The following is a 16,978-nucleotide window of genomic DNA, read 5'->3' as shown; positions in this document are numbered from 1 at the left end:
CAGTGCCACAGGCTGATAGCATCCATGCCACACCTCATTGAGGCAGTAATTGCTGCAAAAGGGGCCCAAACCAAGTACTGAATACATATGCATGCTTATACTTTTCAGAGGTCCGATATTGTTCTATTCTTCAATCCTTGTCTTCTTGGTTCCATGTAATATTCTAATTTTCTGAGATTGTGGATTTGGGGTTTTCATGAACTGTACGCCATGATCATCACAATTATAACAAATTAAGGCTTGACTTATCTCGCTTTGCATGTAATGCGTCTGTCTCATATATCAGTTTCACCTTTTAATTTGCATTACTGAAATTAATGGACTTTTGCACGATATTCTAATTTTCCGAGTTTCACCTGTATATTGCATGCATATGTATGAACACATTCTCTGGAAATGTGCAATTTTTTTCAACAAGTTCTGTTTTAAAGTTTCACCTGAGAGACCTCTGCTGTGTGCTTACTGTAAGAATTCTGCAGACAATTATGACTTAATAGTGTTGAATTATGGAAATAGGAAAAGCAATCAAGCTAGTAAAATACTGCATGTTTGCTCTCTCCCTCTTGCTCAGGAATCATTTTGAAACATTGCAAGTGTTCCAAATTTGACATTTATGCCCACAACAGAATTTTTTAAAATGAAAATGATCTATTTTCAAATCAATCAATGTAAGCAATAGATAATAAGCAGCAGCTTATTATTTTCTTGCAAGAGAGGACCAAATTAAATTTGTTTTGACCACTATTTATATCCAAGGCTTTTCTGAAAATGCCAAAGTGTTACAAAAGCAACTGTTAGGATGGCACATTGTAAATTTTCATATTCATAGTCAGACAGACTCATGTTTGCCTACTCTGGGTGGATACAAACAGAAACTTGATGGGTTACCAGATGCAACCCCTGCCAAAGTAAGAATTAGGGATGAGCAGATGTCCAGTGGTCCATTTACTGTTGTTGTCCCATGAGTTGGCTCTACCCTGTGTTCCCCTTTGTTTGCCTTCCAGTTTAACTTGGAGAAACTATAAAATTAATTTCAGAATTGGCACATGAGCAATTTGTTGCAATTCTGCCTTTTTCTTTTTGGTCTTTCATTGTCAATGCATATTGATTAATGTCAATGCACAACTCATAAAACAATGGCATTTTTTAATTTAAAAAACTGAGCCAAATGATAATGCTAGCATAGCATATGAGGCTAAATTGACGAATGATACTCTGATCAGCACTCAACTAATATGTTACCATCAGGGTGGTGATCTACACCTGCTTCAAATGTACTGATACAAATCTATATAGAGCTGTCCGAATACAGGCTGCAATTTAGAGGGCCATGTGGTGAGCTCTACAAGCAGTGGGGCATCTGATCTCTCCCCCCACCCGCCCCCATAACAGCTGTCACAGCACCATTTGAGAAGCCACTTTTTAAACTAAGGGAGATTCAGAACTGGTTTCTTCTGAAACTACTTCTGAAGCAGTTTGTGAAGTAGTGTGAGGAGCTGCTGTCACACAAAAATATCAGGGGCCTTGTTGTGCATCTGTGACGGCATTACACACATTCAAAGGTGACCCCTGGATTGTAACTCTTGTCAAAGCTGGTCACTCATCAAAACAAACTGTTGTTATTCAGGAATCCTTTGAAGGCACCTCTTAGAAGACAGTATATTGTATTATGTTAGCTCATAACTAACAAATGTAATATGTATTTAGCATATTGCCTATCTGTGCCCACTCTCCTTGGTTTTAAAAATTTCAGCTTACCCATCTTCTTTACCAGCCATATCATGTTTTTAAGTAGGATTATTTTCTATGATTCTATTATGCACAAATAGTTGTGACTGTTTATAAGTGGAGAAAAGTGTCTTTTTAGTGTGTCAGCAACTGTGCTGGTGGTGAAAAATTCCTCATCCCCTATTCAGACATACAAAAGAGGGGATAACTGCCTGGAAATAGCACTGTAAAGACATATGGGGCAGGTGTGAATGTTGCACTGTATTCCACATTTGAAAAGAAAAATGATATGAGGCTGGTTCGAACAATAGCTTACTGGCCCATGCAATTAGAAAGGGGACATGCTGAGAGTGTGCCTGTTGTGCTGCCATATTCTGTGGATGTCCTGATGTCCTTCCTTTATTGCATGGTGTGAACTGTTCATCTGAATGGAGCATGTGTAGGGTGCCCATTCAGATGAACAGCCCCTCACACACACTATAAAGAGACATGACAAGAAGGCCTTGAAACATCAGCAGAAGACATCATGACAGGCACACTCTTGGTGTGTTCCCTTTCTAATAATATGGTTCAGTTAGGTATTGTCTGAACGAGCCCATAATAACAAAGGAAGGGGGGCAGGATAATGGCTTGGAAATGCTTTTGTTTATTTAATGAAGTACTTAACATTTGTGTGGAAAGAATCTTGAAAGGAGCACAAACTTTGCCCAACTTCTTGCACAAACATGAGTAGCAGATCACATTAAAAATATCTTGTTTGGACACATCCTTAAGTTTGGGCTGCTAGAATGAAACTTATATGAGTAAGGAAGGAGCAATTTAAAAAGAGAGAGCATCCACTCTGAATGTTTTCTAAAATGGTACTCATCAAATATCTCATCACCTTCATTCTTACACTGAGAATTTTGGATGGGAACTGTGTGAGGCAGTGCTCAATATATGGGAAAAGAGAAACGCTGTTTTTGCTTGTTAGGTAGTAATGATGTGAACATCAGTTGCAAGGTTTTGAGATGTAGGTGGCACTGTTAACTATGGAATCTATAAAGTCAAATTCCTGCACACAGTAAAAGTTAAACCTGCTGGTGTCTGTCTGGTCTGCTAATAAGCACTCTACTTAGCACAACCAATTAGTAGCAATGTTTTGCAGAAAAATTTGGAAATGTATGGTCACTGTAAATTTCCTTTTGTGAGAATTGCATTCACAGTCCGTTTTAATAATCTGTCACCTAACCGGTTCAAAGGGATAGTAATGGAAGTGACTTGGATATTTTTTGTAGATATATATTTCTTTTTTTTAAAGGAAGATGAAACCAGGGCTTACTTTGTCCCAGGAATTAACATGGCTCAGCCCTGGCAAGTGTTCTCAGTGTCAAGGTTCAACCCAAGAACCCATGAAGCAACAATACATAGAAGAGTCCATTATGAGCAAGTGCAAAGTGCATTTCCCTCACTATTGAGTAACAACAAAAGCCTTTTTCAGATATGAATCTAGACTAAATGACTGTGCATAAGGAGGCAGCATCATAGTCACAGGCAGAGGCGTATCTACGGAAAATAGCTCCTAGGGCAAACACTGAAATTGCGCCCCCTGTCCAAGCATCTGACACCCATCTTTCAGATAACTTTACCATAATATCAGCTCAAAAATACAAGTCAAGCTCGTTAATCTTTTAATATTTCAAAAGCTATTTAGCAGTGGACGTAGCCAGACCAAAAAATGCTGGAGAACTACAAATTTCAGTACGCTGGGGCTCATGAAATACCCAAATACTATGTGGAGCTGTACTTGGAAAACTAAACAGAAGTGCCTGTCTAATTCTCTACTATGCATTGTAGCATCACCATTACATAAGTTTTAAAAATCAATGGAGAATTTGACTTTTCCCAGATACTCTGTAAATAATTAAAGGATATGCAGAGTAAACTGTGTCACTGCTTGGAATATATTCTAGTCTTTCAGAAAGACAGTTAAAATGAGAGAAAGAGAGCAAGAAACTCCCAGTGGGCCTTAATATTAAGGGTTTCACACTGATTCAAAGACAAACTCACCATTAATAACCATATTAGCAAGACATCCCATTTAACTCACTTATCACAAGAAGCAAAGTAAGAGCAAATGAATACAATCCTAGCTCTTAAGCATCAGCTCAGTATTCACAAGCCCTGATTCTCTGTACATAGTGCCAATCTGAATATGTGTACAGTGTCTTATAATATATATATATATATTTATTATTTTTACCCGTAGCCCCTTTGGGGGCCTTCCTAAAGGCTGGTTTTTTTTTTTGCAAAGATTCCCCCTCACCCCGCTGGCCTTTAGGGCCTCGCAGGGACCATTTGAGCATTTGCAGTGGCCATTTTTAAAAATAATCTTTTTTTTTTAAAAGGCCACTGAAAACAAAATGGCCACCTCGCATGCTCAAATGGCCTCTGCAAAGCCTGGCATGACCTAGAGCCTCACAGAGGCCATTTGAGCATGCACGGTGGCCATTTTGTTTTTGGCAGCCTTTTTTTAAAAAAAATTAATTTTACAAAATGGCGCCCCCCTTCAAGTGGCACCCGGGGCACGTGCCCTGCCTGCCCTACCCCTAGATACGCCCCTGGTCACAGGCTCCGCCTCTGATCAATTGGCACTTATTAGAATGTATGTGGAGAGCCTCTATGCATACAGTTGTATGAGTCCTCACACTTCAGAGGTAGAGGGGAAAGTTTCCAGATCATGGGCTAGTGCTTCTAGACCAGGCCTGCTCAACTTCGGCCCTCCTGCAGATGTTGGCCTATAATTCCCATAATCCCTGGCTATTGGCTGCTGTGGCTGAGAATTATGGGAGTTGTAGTCCAAAAACAACTGGGGGGCCTAAGTTGAGCAGGCCTGTTCTAGACAGACTTGAGCCCCAGTATTCCATTTTTTTACAAACCAATGAAACTATCTACTTCTACTTTCTGATGTGGTGATATGAAACCATATTTTATATTTATTCTAGGCAGATTTTAAGGTACAATTCACTTTCTGCAATAGTACTTTGTACACATAAACAATTATTTTATAAACAGCTTTTCCAAGTGTTTCTGGCAAAATCTCACTTTCTTTGAAGCATTCCTTTTTCACATTAGACATGAATTAGATACATTTTTGACAAAGGCTTTTGAATGGTGGTGATTCTACATCAAGTACAGGAAAGTTTTGAAATATTTTAAATATCATGAAAATTATAATTAGTATAAAGGCACTTAAATAAAAGTACATGTTTTAAAAGTTTTTCCCCACTCAGAATTTTATTCTGAAGATTCTGTTTTTATTGTGTAATAACAATGGTACTGTCATTGATTGTGCTGCTAAGAATTACTTTGGGATAGTGATCTTCAGATGTCAATGCAAAGGTCTTTATCTCATCAGCTCTAACTAAAGCAATGTATGTTTTCTGACAGTTCATTTGTGAATCCTGTGCCCTCTCTCGTTTTTCCCCTAGGATGGAGTTGGTGTAGATGAGAAACTATCTTTGAGACGGGTAGCTGTTGTTGAAGATTTCTTTGACATTATCTACTCCATGCATGTGGAAACTGGACCCAATGGAGAACAAATCAGAAAACATGCTGGACAAAAAAGAACATATAAAGCAGTAAGTAATGCAACCTCAGAAAAACATGGGTACACTTAGAAATCTATTATTAAAATAGCATAGATTTGTAATTTCTCTTGCACTCTCAGTGAACCATAGATCTCTAAAACGACATATATTTTGTTAAAACATTATAGAAAGTCTTTAGATGCATTTTAATACCTCTAATTGCCATGTTTAATGGGGAAATATATATGGTATGTTATTTTTATTATTTAAAGGTGTATCGAATAGCGGATAGTGAATGGTGGAATTAAGCTCAGCCTTTGTTTCAGAGCAAGTCCACATGGAGGAAAGAAAAATGCTGCTTCATTCCCTCCATGTTTGCTCAACAAAGGCTGTTCCTTTCAAACTAAAATTGGTAGGAAATATGATGCCAGCACACCCTAATTACAGAGTTTGTAATTAACTCTTCTCTGGATTTGGGTGAATGTCCAGGGAACTCTCTTTCTTTTCATTTACCAATGGGAAAATACAAAACCTCCCACGTGCAGCCTATGCGTGGTGAGAAAACTTGGTAGGTTGCTGAACATAAACCTTGAGGCATGTCTGCACCAGAGTAAAACCCCTTCTTCCTGAGTTAAAATTCCACTCAGAGGCATGTGAGATTACAAAGAATAAACAGAGAAAACTTTATCCCCCCCTCAAAAAAAAAAAAAAAAAAGACTACAGACTGCTCCAGTCTGAGGCTCTAGCAGCTTTAGTTACAGGTAACAGGGACACTCAGTACTTGCAAGAATACTTCAAAAAGCACTCCAGTTGATAGTTTGAGTGGTGCACTTTAAAATCATGGTTACCCAGTTGCAAAGATAATTCCAAAAAGCACCCCCCAGTTGCCAGGAACCTTTAAAAGCACATTTAAAGGTTACTGAAGCTTTTGCAGTGCCCTGGATGGATAAAAAGGGCACAGGTTCAGCATTCTTACGTTACAGATAAAACACAATAGACCAGTTGTAAGGACTTGTAATGCACAAAATCAAAATAATCTAACGTGGGCTGCTTAACACACTGTTCCCTTGCTAAGCTATTTATTTATTTATTTATTTATTTATTCATTCATTTATTTATTTATTTAACATATTTTTATACCGCCCAAAACTTATGTCTCTGGGAGGTTTACAACAAAATAATAACAGAAATAAAACATTAGTTAAAACAAAAAGTTTAAAACATTACAACAATTTAAAAATTTTAAAACAATATTTTAAAACAGCATTAAAACCATTAAAACAATATTAATTAAAAGCCTGGGTAAAGAGATGTGTTTTTAAAGACTTTTAAAAAGCTGTCAGAGATGGGAAGGATCTTATTTCACTAGGGAGCACATTCCAAAGCCTTGGGGCAGCAGCGGAGAAGGCCCGTCCCTGAGTGGCCACCAGACGAGCCGGTGGCAAATGCAGCCGGACCTCTCCAGATGATCTCAGTGGGTGGTGGGATTCATGACGAAGAAGACATTCTCTTAAATATCCAAGGCCAAAGCTGTTTAGAGCTTTATAGGTTATAACCCACACCTTGTATTTTGCCCAGAAACATATCGGCAGCCCAGAGGCGTATCTAGGGAAAATAGCGCCTAGGGCAAACACTGAAATTGCGCCCCCTGTCCAAGCATCTGACACCCATCTTTCAGATAACTTTACCATAATGTCAGCTGAAAAATACAAGTCAAGCTCATTAATCTTTTAATATTTCAAAAACTATTTAGCAGTGGACTTAGCCAGACCAAAAAATGCTGGAAAACTACAAATTTCAGTATGCGGGGGCTCATGAAATACCCAAATACTATGTGGAGCTGTACTTGGAAAACTAAACAGAAGTGCCTGTCTAATTCTCTACTATGCATTGTAGCATCACCATTACATAAGTTTTAAAAATCAATGGAGAATTTGACTTTTCCCAGATACTCTGTAAATAATTAAAGGATATGCAGAGTAAACTGTGTCACTGCTTGGAATATATTCTAGTCTTTCAGAAAGACAGTTAAAATGAGAGAAAGAGAGCAAGAAACTCCCAGTGGGCCTTAATATTAAGGATTTCACAGTGATTCAAAGACAAACTCACCATTAATAACCATATTAGCAAGACATCCCATTTAACTCACTTATCACAAGAAGCAAAGTAAGAGCAAATGAATACAATCCTAGCTCATAAGCGTCAGTTCAGTATTCACAAGCCCTGATTCTCTGTACATAGTTCCAATCTGAATATGTGTACAGTGTCTTATATTATATTATTATTATTATTATTTTTACCCGTAGCCCCTTTGGGGGGCTTCCTAAAGGCTGGGTGTTTTTTTTGCAAAGGTTCCCCCTCACCCCGCTGGCCTCTAGGGCCTCGCAGGGACCATTTGAGCATGTGCAGTGGCCGTTTTTAAAAATAATCTTTTTTTTTTTAAAAAAGGCCACTGAAAACAAAATGGCCACTGCACATGCTCAAATGGCCTCTACAAAGCCTGGCATGACCTAGGGCCTCACAGAGGCCATTTGAGCATGCACGGTGGCCATTTTGTTTTTGGCAGCCTTTAAAAAAAATTATTTTTACAAAATGGTGCCCCCCCTTCAAGTGGCGCCTGGGGCACATGCCCTGCCTGCCCTACCCTAGATACGCCCCTGCGGCAGCCAGTCTACACTCCTTCAGTACAAGAGCTTCTCCAAAGCCAAGCCCTGACTTCTTTCCTGAACTCACCAAAACCATGGTAGAGATTTCAGGCCCCTGCAGACTTCCTGGTTGCTGCCATGGCTTGGCCAGCCGACCTGTTGCTTCACGTGCTTGGCTCCCACTGCCAAGAACAAAGAACCTCTTTACTTCCTGCCTCAAGGCCCCTCTAGGTCCTGGTCACCTTGTGATGAGTGGCTGATCCCTAGAGGTCATTGCAGGGTTCATGTCCAGTTCACTCTTTAGGGGAAAAGGAAAAGCTGTTCCTTACTGATCACAATGAAGGGGCACAGTAGTACCCCTTTAGTTAAGGTGAGCAGCAAAAAAAGGTTCCATCATTATAATTCTCAAAATTCTATTGCTTATAAATAGGACAAATGTTAAGCAAATAACTTGAAACTTGGCATGTGTGGTTTACTTGATGAGGTCTACAGATGTGCCAAATTTCAAGGAAGTCTGGTTAAAATGTGCATCAGCTAAAGTAGGTTAAAAAGTGCTGAACACAGATACTTTGGTCCTTCCCCGCACCCATCTTTAGAACAGCATAGCACAACCATTTGGGAGAAAATGACTGATGTACTCTGACAGGTTATCCAGAAGGCTGCTCTTTTTGGTCTGGTGAAGTTTCGAGCTGGAGTTCAAAAGTTACTAAGGTTTTCCTGCTCAATTAAAGTCTATGGGAAACAGGTGCTAGCAAAGTTATGCAAAGCATGACTGTTTTAATAATGAAGCCAGGATGCTGACTCATTTTGTCAGTAGTGTGACATCAGTAGGGGGAGCCAGTTAATGGATTATATTGCAGGTTGCAAGGCCTCTTTAGTTATGGAAAATGAACTCTCAGGGAAGAGTGAGAGGGGGAGACATGGAGTGGACAGCTGGAGAAAGCCAGGTGGATAGTTAGAGCTAAGTAGTGGAGAAGCAGTATGGGAACTTACTTCTGCATAAGTCTGCCCAGGATTGCTGCATCCTTTTCTTCCCTCTCCCCTGTCCTCTCTTATCTGTCAGACACAGAATGACTCCTCAAACTTCTTCAGAATTACTTCAGTTAACATTGTCCTTGCATTGTCAAAATGCTGACAGGAAAACTGCACTTGATTTCTGCATCCTAGTCCAGCACTCTAACCACTACACCACACTGGTTCTACTACACTATTGTAAGACTCCACTATAGTGTAGAACAGGGATTCTCAAACTTGGGTCCTCAGGTGTTATTGGACTTCAACTCCCATAATCCCCAGCCTCAGTGGCCTTTGGTTGGGGATTATGGGAGTTGAAGTCCAATAACACCTGAGGACCCAAGTTTGAGAATCACTGGTGTAGAATATCCTATAACTGTTTTAGAAATAGATAAAATATAATATACAGTAATGCAATTCACTGCATTATATTATACAGTGTTCATTAGAATCAGCATTAAATGTGACATTAGGGAAGGTTTTGGATTGCCAACACTGTAGTTATGAATTTCCTTTTCACAAACCATGGAAAACTGATGGTCAGAAAATTTGCTGGTTTAGGACCAGAGTTAAGACTATCTCAGTCTGGCTCAAGCTCCACAAAGCCAGGAACATAGGAAGCTGCCTTCTACTGAGTCAATCCATTGGTCCATCTAGCTCAGTATTGTCTACACAGAACACCAGCGGCTTCTCCAAGGTTGCAGGCAGAAGTCTCTTTCAGTCCTATCTTGGAGATGCCAAGGAGGGAACTTGGAACCTTCTGCATGCAAGTATGCAGATACTCTTCCCAGAGCAGCCTCATCCCCTGAGGGGAATATCTTACAGCGCTCACAAGTTGTCTCCCATTCATATGTAAACCAAGGCAGACCCTGCTTAGCAAAGGGGGCAATTCATGCTTGCTACCACAAGACCAGCAATCCTCCTTCCAGGAAATTGGAACCTAAGGCTGATGCCTTAACAGATGTGCTATGTGATCATTAATGATGTTGTGCAATGTCACAAATTGTGTGCACTTCCAGTTTGCCTTCCATGCACCCACACTGCCTTCACAAGACAGTACAGGAGCAGGACAACGAGAAGCATCTTTGCTGATGCCAGGGACTCCATCCTCCCCATCTTCATTTGGGTCTCAAAGACCCAAGTATGGGTGCAAGTATGGGTGCAAGGAGGGCAAGTTGGAAGCGAGCACAATTTGTGACATTATACAACATCATTACTTATCACATGGTATGTCTGTTAAGGCATCAGCCTTAGGTTCCAATTTCCCTGCTTTGTGGAGCTTGAGCCAGATTGAGATAGCCTTAACTCTGTTCCTAAATCAGCAGGTTTTTTGACCATCAAATATCTTAATGGTGTTGAGAGTTCTTTGAATTAGTTTTTAGGATGGAAATTGCTAGGATATACTGCACCATTCATACCCTATTTCAGAGAGGCAAATTAATAACTAGCTAGGTACATTCAAATATCGTTTCATATCTGTATCTGCCTCATCTATTGTTTTTATGCAGAAATTTTAATCACATCTATACATAATTGAGAAATAATTACATATTGTGCTGATAATTGTATGCCTATGCATCTGTAACTATCTAGCCAATTTCTGCATTTTACAGCTTTTTTAACAGAAAAATTTGAAGCAAGATATTTTTATTAACCAGTTAATGAAGAATAAAAATAACAAAGTGTTATGAGGGGGCTTTGTTGTGCCTCTTTGGAGGTTATAAATCAGGCAGTTCCCCAGAAAGTCACAACCACATGCTTAAAATCCAAGTAAAAATATACTTTACTGAATATAGAGTAGAGGTTTGGATATTGGTAAAACATGTAGGGCATTCCCATGTGACACAGAGCACACAAGATGGTTCATGTGTCTGGGCACTTGTGCCTGACCTCTGTTAAATTAACTATTTACAGTAAATGGGTCTGCAATGTTGAGGAGTGGGTGAAGACCATAGGGTGGAGGATATTGAGGGAGGGAGACAGAGGGATCAGAATAGCACAGAAGGAAGGCAGGGTTGGTAAAAAGATCTGGAGAAAGAGAAAGACAGATTCAAATGAGTTTGGGGAGAGAAAGTGGTTTGAGCTGATCTGGAAATCCAAGGAGGACGCGGAGGTCAGTGGGAGAGAGAACCAAGAGAGTTTGGGAAACGAAAGTTGATTGAGCCTGTCTAGAGGACTGGAGGGAGAGTGGAGAAAAGGAAATGAAGAACCCAAGCTGGTTCAGGTAGAAAAAGCAGAACTGGGTTGGTCCAGAGGAGCGGGAGAAAGGAAAGGACAGATTTGAGTGAATTTGGGGAAGGGAAGTAGATTGAGATGGTCTGGAAGATCATAGAAGGGAGTAGGAGAAAGTACAAGGAAAGTCCGAACAAGTTCACGTAAGGAAAGTAAATTGAGCCCATCTGGAGAAGGGAGAAGAGCACAGATACAGAGAAGCCCGAATGAGCCAGCGTGGTGTAGTGGTTAGAGTGCTGGACTAGGACTGGGGAGACCTGAGTTCAAATCCCCATTCAGCCATGATACTAGCTGGGTGACTCTGGACCAGTCACTTATATCTCTGCGCCTCACCTACTTCACAGAGTTGTTGTGAGGAGAAACTCAAGTATGTAGTACACCGCTCTGGGCTCTTTGGAGGAAGAGCAGGATAGAAATGTAATAAATAAATAAATAAAATAAAATTAATCTAGTTAAAGGAAAGAGCAAAGAGAATCAGCTGCATTCTCATGTGGGAAGGCCACGGCTTGGCTTTCCAGCTAGGGAGTAAACTTCGGGGTGGAGTTGCATAAACAAGAGAGGACTGCAGAGTTATGGGAAGTGAACTTGTTGACTTCCTATGTTAACACCTATGCCAAAACACCACCTACTACAAGGGAGGAAATTCATTATGGTGGTTAAGTAATTGAGGAATACTCAGATTGGTGGAAATGAGGAAGTTGTAGTCTGTCCTACTAAGTATGGCAGGGAAAGCCATCACACACTCATAGCCCACCTTAAAAACAAGTCCTTTGCTAATTGATAATTAGAAACTGAAAAGGTAAGCTTGTTTTAATTCATCATCTCTACTTTTAAAAATTACATTTCTCTGAATATGTTATTAGTTTCAATCAAAGTGGTTTGAGAAGGGATTTTATAAAGGAAAGAGGGGTCTTCTTCTTGGTTTAGGATCCATATGTGGGACTTTCTGATTACCTCTTGACACCACTATAAGAGGTGCATGGCATGGCTAGACCTGTGTTTTAGAGCAAGAGAGTCCGGTAAAGGAACATTGTTTAGAACTGAAGCTAAAGAGAAGCTTAGGGAGTCAGGCAAGGAAGGAGACATGGCTATTGCTTCCTATCTCTATCGGGATCTGCAAAAGGCTCCCCAACACCCCAAAATAGACTTCCCACATAACTACTTTAAGACACTCCCAAGACTTGCATACCAAATCTCCATAGCATTTCTTTTTCCAAACACATCTTCACATTTCGCCCTTGGGCATTAAAGCCACTGAGTCATCTTCTTCTCCAGATTCTTCTATGCCCAAAGGCTAACAGAACAACTTTCTTACAACCCATTTTGTTATCAAGATAAGCCTATTTCCCTATCTAGCTCCTTTTAAAAAATCCAATTTCCCCATTGTTTTAGACAGGAAGCACCTCCAAGTAATCAGTAACGTCCCCTTTTCCCCGTGGGGAGGGCAGTCAACTACATCCCAGAATAAAAGAGAGTCCCCACAGAGATACTGACTCAAAGGTCCACCCAAAAGACTGCAGACTCATGAGAGATAGTCTGTTGGGAGAAATAGCCCATTCTGATGCTTTTATAGGTTCTGACACACAAGTGGGCTTCTCTTGTGGACCACTCTCTCACAAGAGTGTGAGCTGCAGTCAGAAATACGCTCCCCTAGACTTTTACCATGGAGATTTGGTATGCAAGTCTAGGAATTTTGGCCAATTTCCCCAATCAGGGATATCATTCTAGTATCCCTTTTGATTCCAGTGACTCTAGTCACCCAGACCTCCATGTCATGGTGCCAGGTTGCTGATAGTGATCCTCAGTGTGGGTTTGTTGAGTGAAGGACTTTAGTTGCAGCAAGATTGGGAGGTGATCGCTATCAAATTTAGGAACAACCTCTAGGCTCTCAACAAATAGGAGCAGATCCCTGCAGACAATTATGTAACCAATGGTACTCATTCTGGAGCCTGACAGAAAGGTGAATTCAAAAGGATGTTCACTTGCTGTTGAACCATTTAAGATTAAAAAAAAAACTGAGCCTTGAGACTGTTTGAGCCAAACAAAGTCCTACAAAATTTGACCTCTGATTTTGAGATTCGGGTGAGGAGAAGTCCATCAGTTTTAGGGTTAGGAGGAGGCATTGATGCTTTGTGTAGAGCAGTGGTGGGGAACCCTGGCCCTCCAGCTGTTTTTGAACTACAGCTCCCACCATTGTGGCTGGGGATGATGGGAGTTGTAGTTCAACAACAGCTGGAGGGCCAAGGTTCCCCACCCCTGGTGTAGAGGGTGTGATCATCGAGACCCAGCCTTGCATTAAAGTCACCTCTCAGCACCACCAGCGCATTGGGGTACGAGAAGCTGAAATCGGTTCAGCCCAGATGGTTCTAAGCTGGGGTTTCCATGATTGTAGAGGAAGATAGGTGTTGATTATCAGCATGGAACAATGGCTGAATTGGATTCACACTGCCATAGCATATTGCTTGAGTAGTGGGAGAGATCTTGATGTTGCACAAAGAGCGGTAGAAACAAACACTCCCAGACCACCTTTGGATCTTCCACAACCCATCCCTCATTCAGCCCTGACTAAAAATGAGAGAAATCCATTGAGCAACATTTCCACAGCAGTCCATGATTCTTGTAAGTTTTGGGCAGTATAAAAATATGTAAAAGAAAGAAAAGAAGAAAATAATGTCATGGTGGGAAAGATAGTGAGAGAATTGGGCATCCCTGGCAGATACAGACCACTCAGCCACATTCCAAGAAAGGAGGTCCACCTTATGCTGGTTGTGTGGATGTCATAGGGTTGGGCTGTGAACTGGAGGCTGGACAGGGGAACTTCATGGGGACACCAACAACACCTCAGGATGCAGGTGGATTGTCTGGAAAGGTAAAGGAGGAGTTCTTGGGTGTTCCTGTTCTCCCCTCACTGTCGGCACCACATCACCCTTTGGGGAGGAGGTCTCTGCAGGGTGAGATGGAGGTTCCTGAACCTCCAGGAGACAGTTTGGAGAGATTATCACGGAGAGAGCATCATAATGGGGGTCTGCGGCAAGTATAAAAGCCAGACCTTTGCCATCAAGATAGGAATAATCATTGAATGGCAGTTCAGGACCTGATGGTTGCAAGGCGATAACTCTGGCAGTTGAGAGCACCAGCTGTTGCATCTGGGGCACTGAGGTCTCATTGGGTTGCTTCTGTGGAGGGGGTGATATTTGCAGTGAATACCCTACTCCCAATTTGTATGTCAACACTTTTTCCAGAGGAGGAGCTCTTGGGGGTTCATAGGTAGCACAGGTGGCTATTCCTCCAAGGTTGACTGGGTAGAGGAAGGTGCCTGTGGAACCACAGTGGAGAGGGTGTACATCTCCTGGGAGTGTATGGCTCCTGAGAGGTTGGGCTCCATAGCCAGCACTGGGAGTGTGTTTAGGGATGCAGGAGGGCCATCATTGTTGCCCATTTTATTTTCGCTGGACTCTGTGCAGAGATCCTCAAAATGAATGGAAAGCCTTCTTCTCAGTGGACCAGGTGTACCATGTGCATAGGCTTGTGCACCCACATGAGAGCTGTGCGGGGGGGGGGAGGTTGTGAGGTTGAGCTGAAGGGTGAGCTTGGGGCATCTTATAAGAGCTGGACATCCATATAACTCTCACTGTCAGAAGTCTCAGATTCTGATTCCTCAAATAGTAAAAACAACTCCATCAGAAGTCTTGTTTTTTGTTTCACTTCTAAAAGTTGCTTATGCAATTCCAAAAAGTCATCATGAATTGACTTTAGTTTGGGAGCCTCTGGCAGCAAGGAATTGACTTGCAAGTGTATGCAGTAGCTTAACAGCTGGGAGTGAGTTTGTTGAGGCTTAGCTTGAGTGGGAGGTTTGTTGGGAATGGATGATTTATTGCAGTTGGGGTTAAAAGCCTTTGCAGTAAAAATCTGGCCGGACCCAGTGATAAGAGATCTAATTTGAAAGTCTGCAAAAACTCGAGTGAGTCGTAAATCAAGAGATTGCAAGTGTTCAGCCAAGCGCATAAGTTTGGTTGGAACTGCTGGTGTTTGGAATGTTAGGAAGAGGCGTTTGTGATTAGCTCTGTTCAGAAGAAAATGTTGATTTTTCAACCTGATGCTTTCAGTTTGGCACTTTAAGATCGCAGCCAGTGATTTTATTATGATTCTTCTGTGCGTCCATAAATGGAAGTCCTTTCCAGGGAATTCATTGAGGATCTGATGAGGCTGCAAGACTGTGGGATTTGGCAAAACTATCTGCTTCCACTTGACGCTGACAGGCTTGGAGCAGACATTATGGGAGGGGCTGGCTGATAATTACTGGAGGCAGGAGCCATTGGGCTTTTAACCCCTTGGTAAACTGATATATCAACAACAACAAATATTTATATACCGCTTTTCAACAAAAGTTTCTAAAGTGGTTTACACAGAGAAATAATAAATAAATAAGATGGCTCCCTGTCCCCAAAGGGCTCACAATCTAAAAAGAAACATAAGATAGACACCTGCAACAGTCACTGGAAGTACTGTGCTGGGGCTGGATAGGGCCAGTTACTCTCCCCATGCTAAATAAAGAGAAGCACCACATTAAAAAGGTGTCTCTTTGCCCCGTTAGCAGGGGAATATACAGAAGGGAAAGGATCTGCACAGTTGCTCTGCAAACTGGAGAAAGGAGAAACCATTGGAAGTCTTATGTCTGTAAAACATGCTACAGAAAGGAGCTATAAACTAAAATTCAAAGGAAGGCACTGTTTCATTACTCATAAACATGAATTGCTTATGAAAGCAGTTTTACAAGAGAATGGATTGTTTGAAGTAGAATGTGTGACCGATAAGGCCAAAACTGTGAAGGAATGCACACACAAAGGATGTCTGAATTTGTGGCATAAAAGTTAGGCCACAGAGACACCAAAATGATATGTCAGGCAGAAAAGTTGGATTTGGTAAAGGGTCTAAAAATAGCCCCCTGCAGCACTGAATCAAAATGTGTATGCTGTATAAGAGCAAAGGCAACATGGCCTGCTTTTCTTGCACACAAGGAAAGAGAAACACAGCATCCTTTGGATCTGATTCATAGTGATGTTTGTGGGCCTATGCAAGTTAATACATCAGGAGGAAATAAAGATGTCCTTACTTTCATTGATGACTTACACACACACACACACACACACACACACACACACACACACACCTGTTAAGTGAAAAGGGACAAGTACTAGAAAGACTAAAAGAATATGTTGCAAGAGTGAGCAACAAGTTTGGGAGAAAGCCACAGATCCTCTGCACTGACAATGGTGGCCAATACACTGGGAATGATGTCATAAGATTCCTAAAGGAGGAGGGCACTGATCACCAAAAGACTGTTCCTTCTACTCCGGAGCAAAATGGAGTGGCGGAAAGAAAGAACCATTCTCTTATAGAAATGACCAGATGCATGTTTGTAGATGCTGGTATGGCTACTAAATTTTGGGGAGAGGCAGTGATGACTGCTACTTACCTGCAAAACAGATTGCCAATGAAGGCCATAGGAATAATGCCACATGAATTATGGCATGGTAACAAGCCCACTTTGAGTCATATAAGAGTGTTTGTTCTAAAGTGTGAAGGTAAAGTGTGTTGTCAAGTTGATTTCGGCTCCTGGTGCTCACAGAGCCCTGTGGTTTTGTTTTCTTGTTAGTCAATCATTTAAAGCATACACCTATATACAAAAGCCAAAAGGACCAAACTCAGCTGTAGATCTGAGGAAGGAATACTTGTTGGCTATTCCATAAGATGTAAAGGATATAAGATTTTAGATCAATTTTCAGTTGG

At 41.2% G+C, this 16,978-nt stretch overlaps 1 protein-coding gene across 5 annotated transcripts in view; it reads left to right on the top strand.

The window, feature by feature from the left end:
• The window catches only part of NOL4 (nucleolar protein 4), a 260,409-nt gene that overhangs the window by 66,124 nt on the left and 177,307 nt on the right, over positions 1-16,978 (top strand). For all 5 annotated transcript variants that reach the window (XR_008306611.1, XM_053248195.1, XM_053248194.1 and 2 more), the window contains exon 2: positions 5,199-5,348. Coding sequence is in view for 4 of the 5 variants with exons in the window: in XM_053248195.1 (XP_053104170.1) it covers positions 5,199-5,348 (150 nt within the window). In the remaining variant the exon portion in view is untranslated. The remainder of the gene's footprint in view (positions 1-5,198; positions 5,349-16,978) is intronic.

The sequence above is a fragment of the Hemicordylus capensis genome, chromosome 4, assembly GCF_027244095.1.
Source record: "Hemicordylus capensis ecotype Gifberg chromosome 4, rHemCap1.1.pri, whole genome shotgun sequence".
NCBI lineage: Eukaryota > Metazoa > Chordata > Lepidosauria > Squamata > Cordylidae > Hemicordylus > Hemicordylus capensis.
This window is presented reverse-complemented; position numbering and strand designations above follow the sequence as displayed.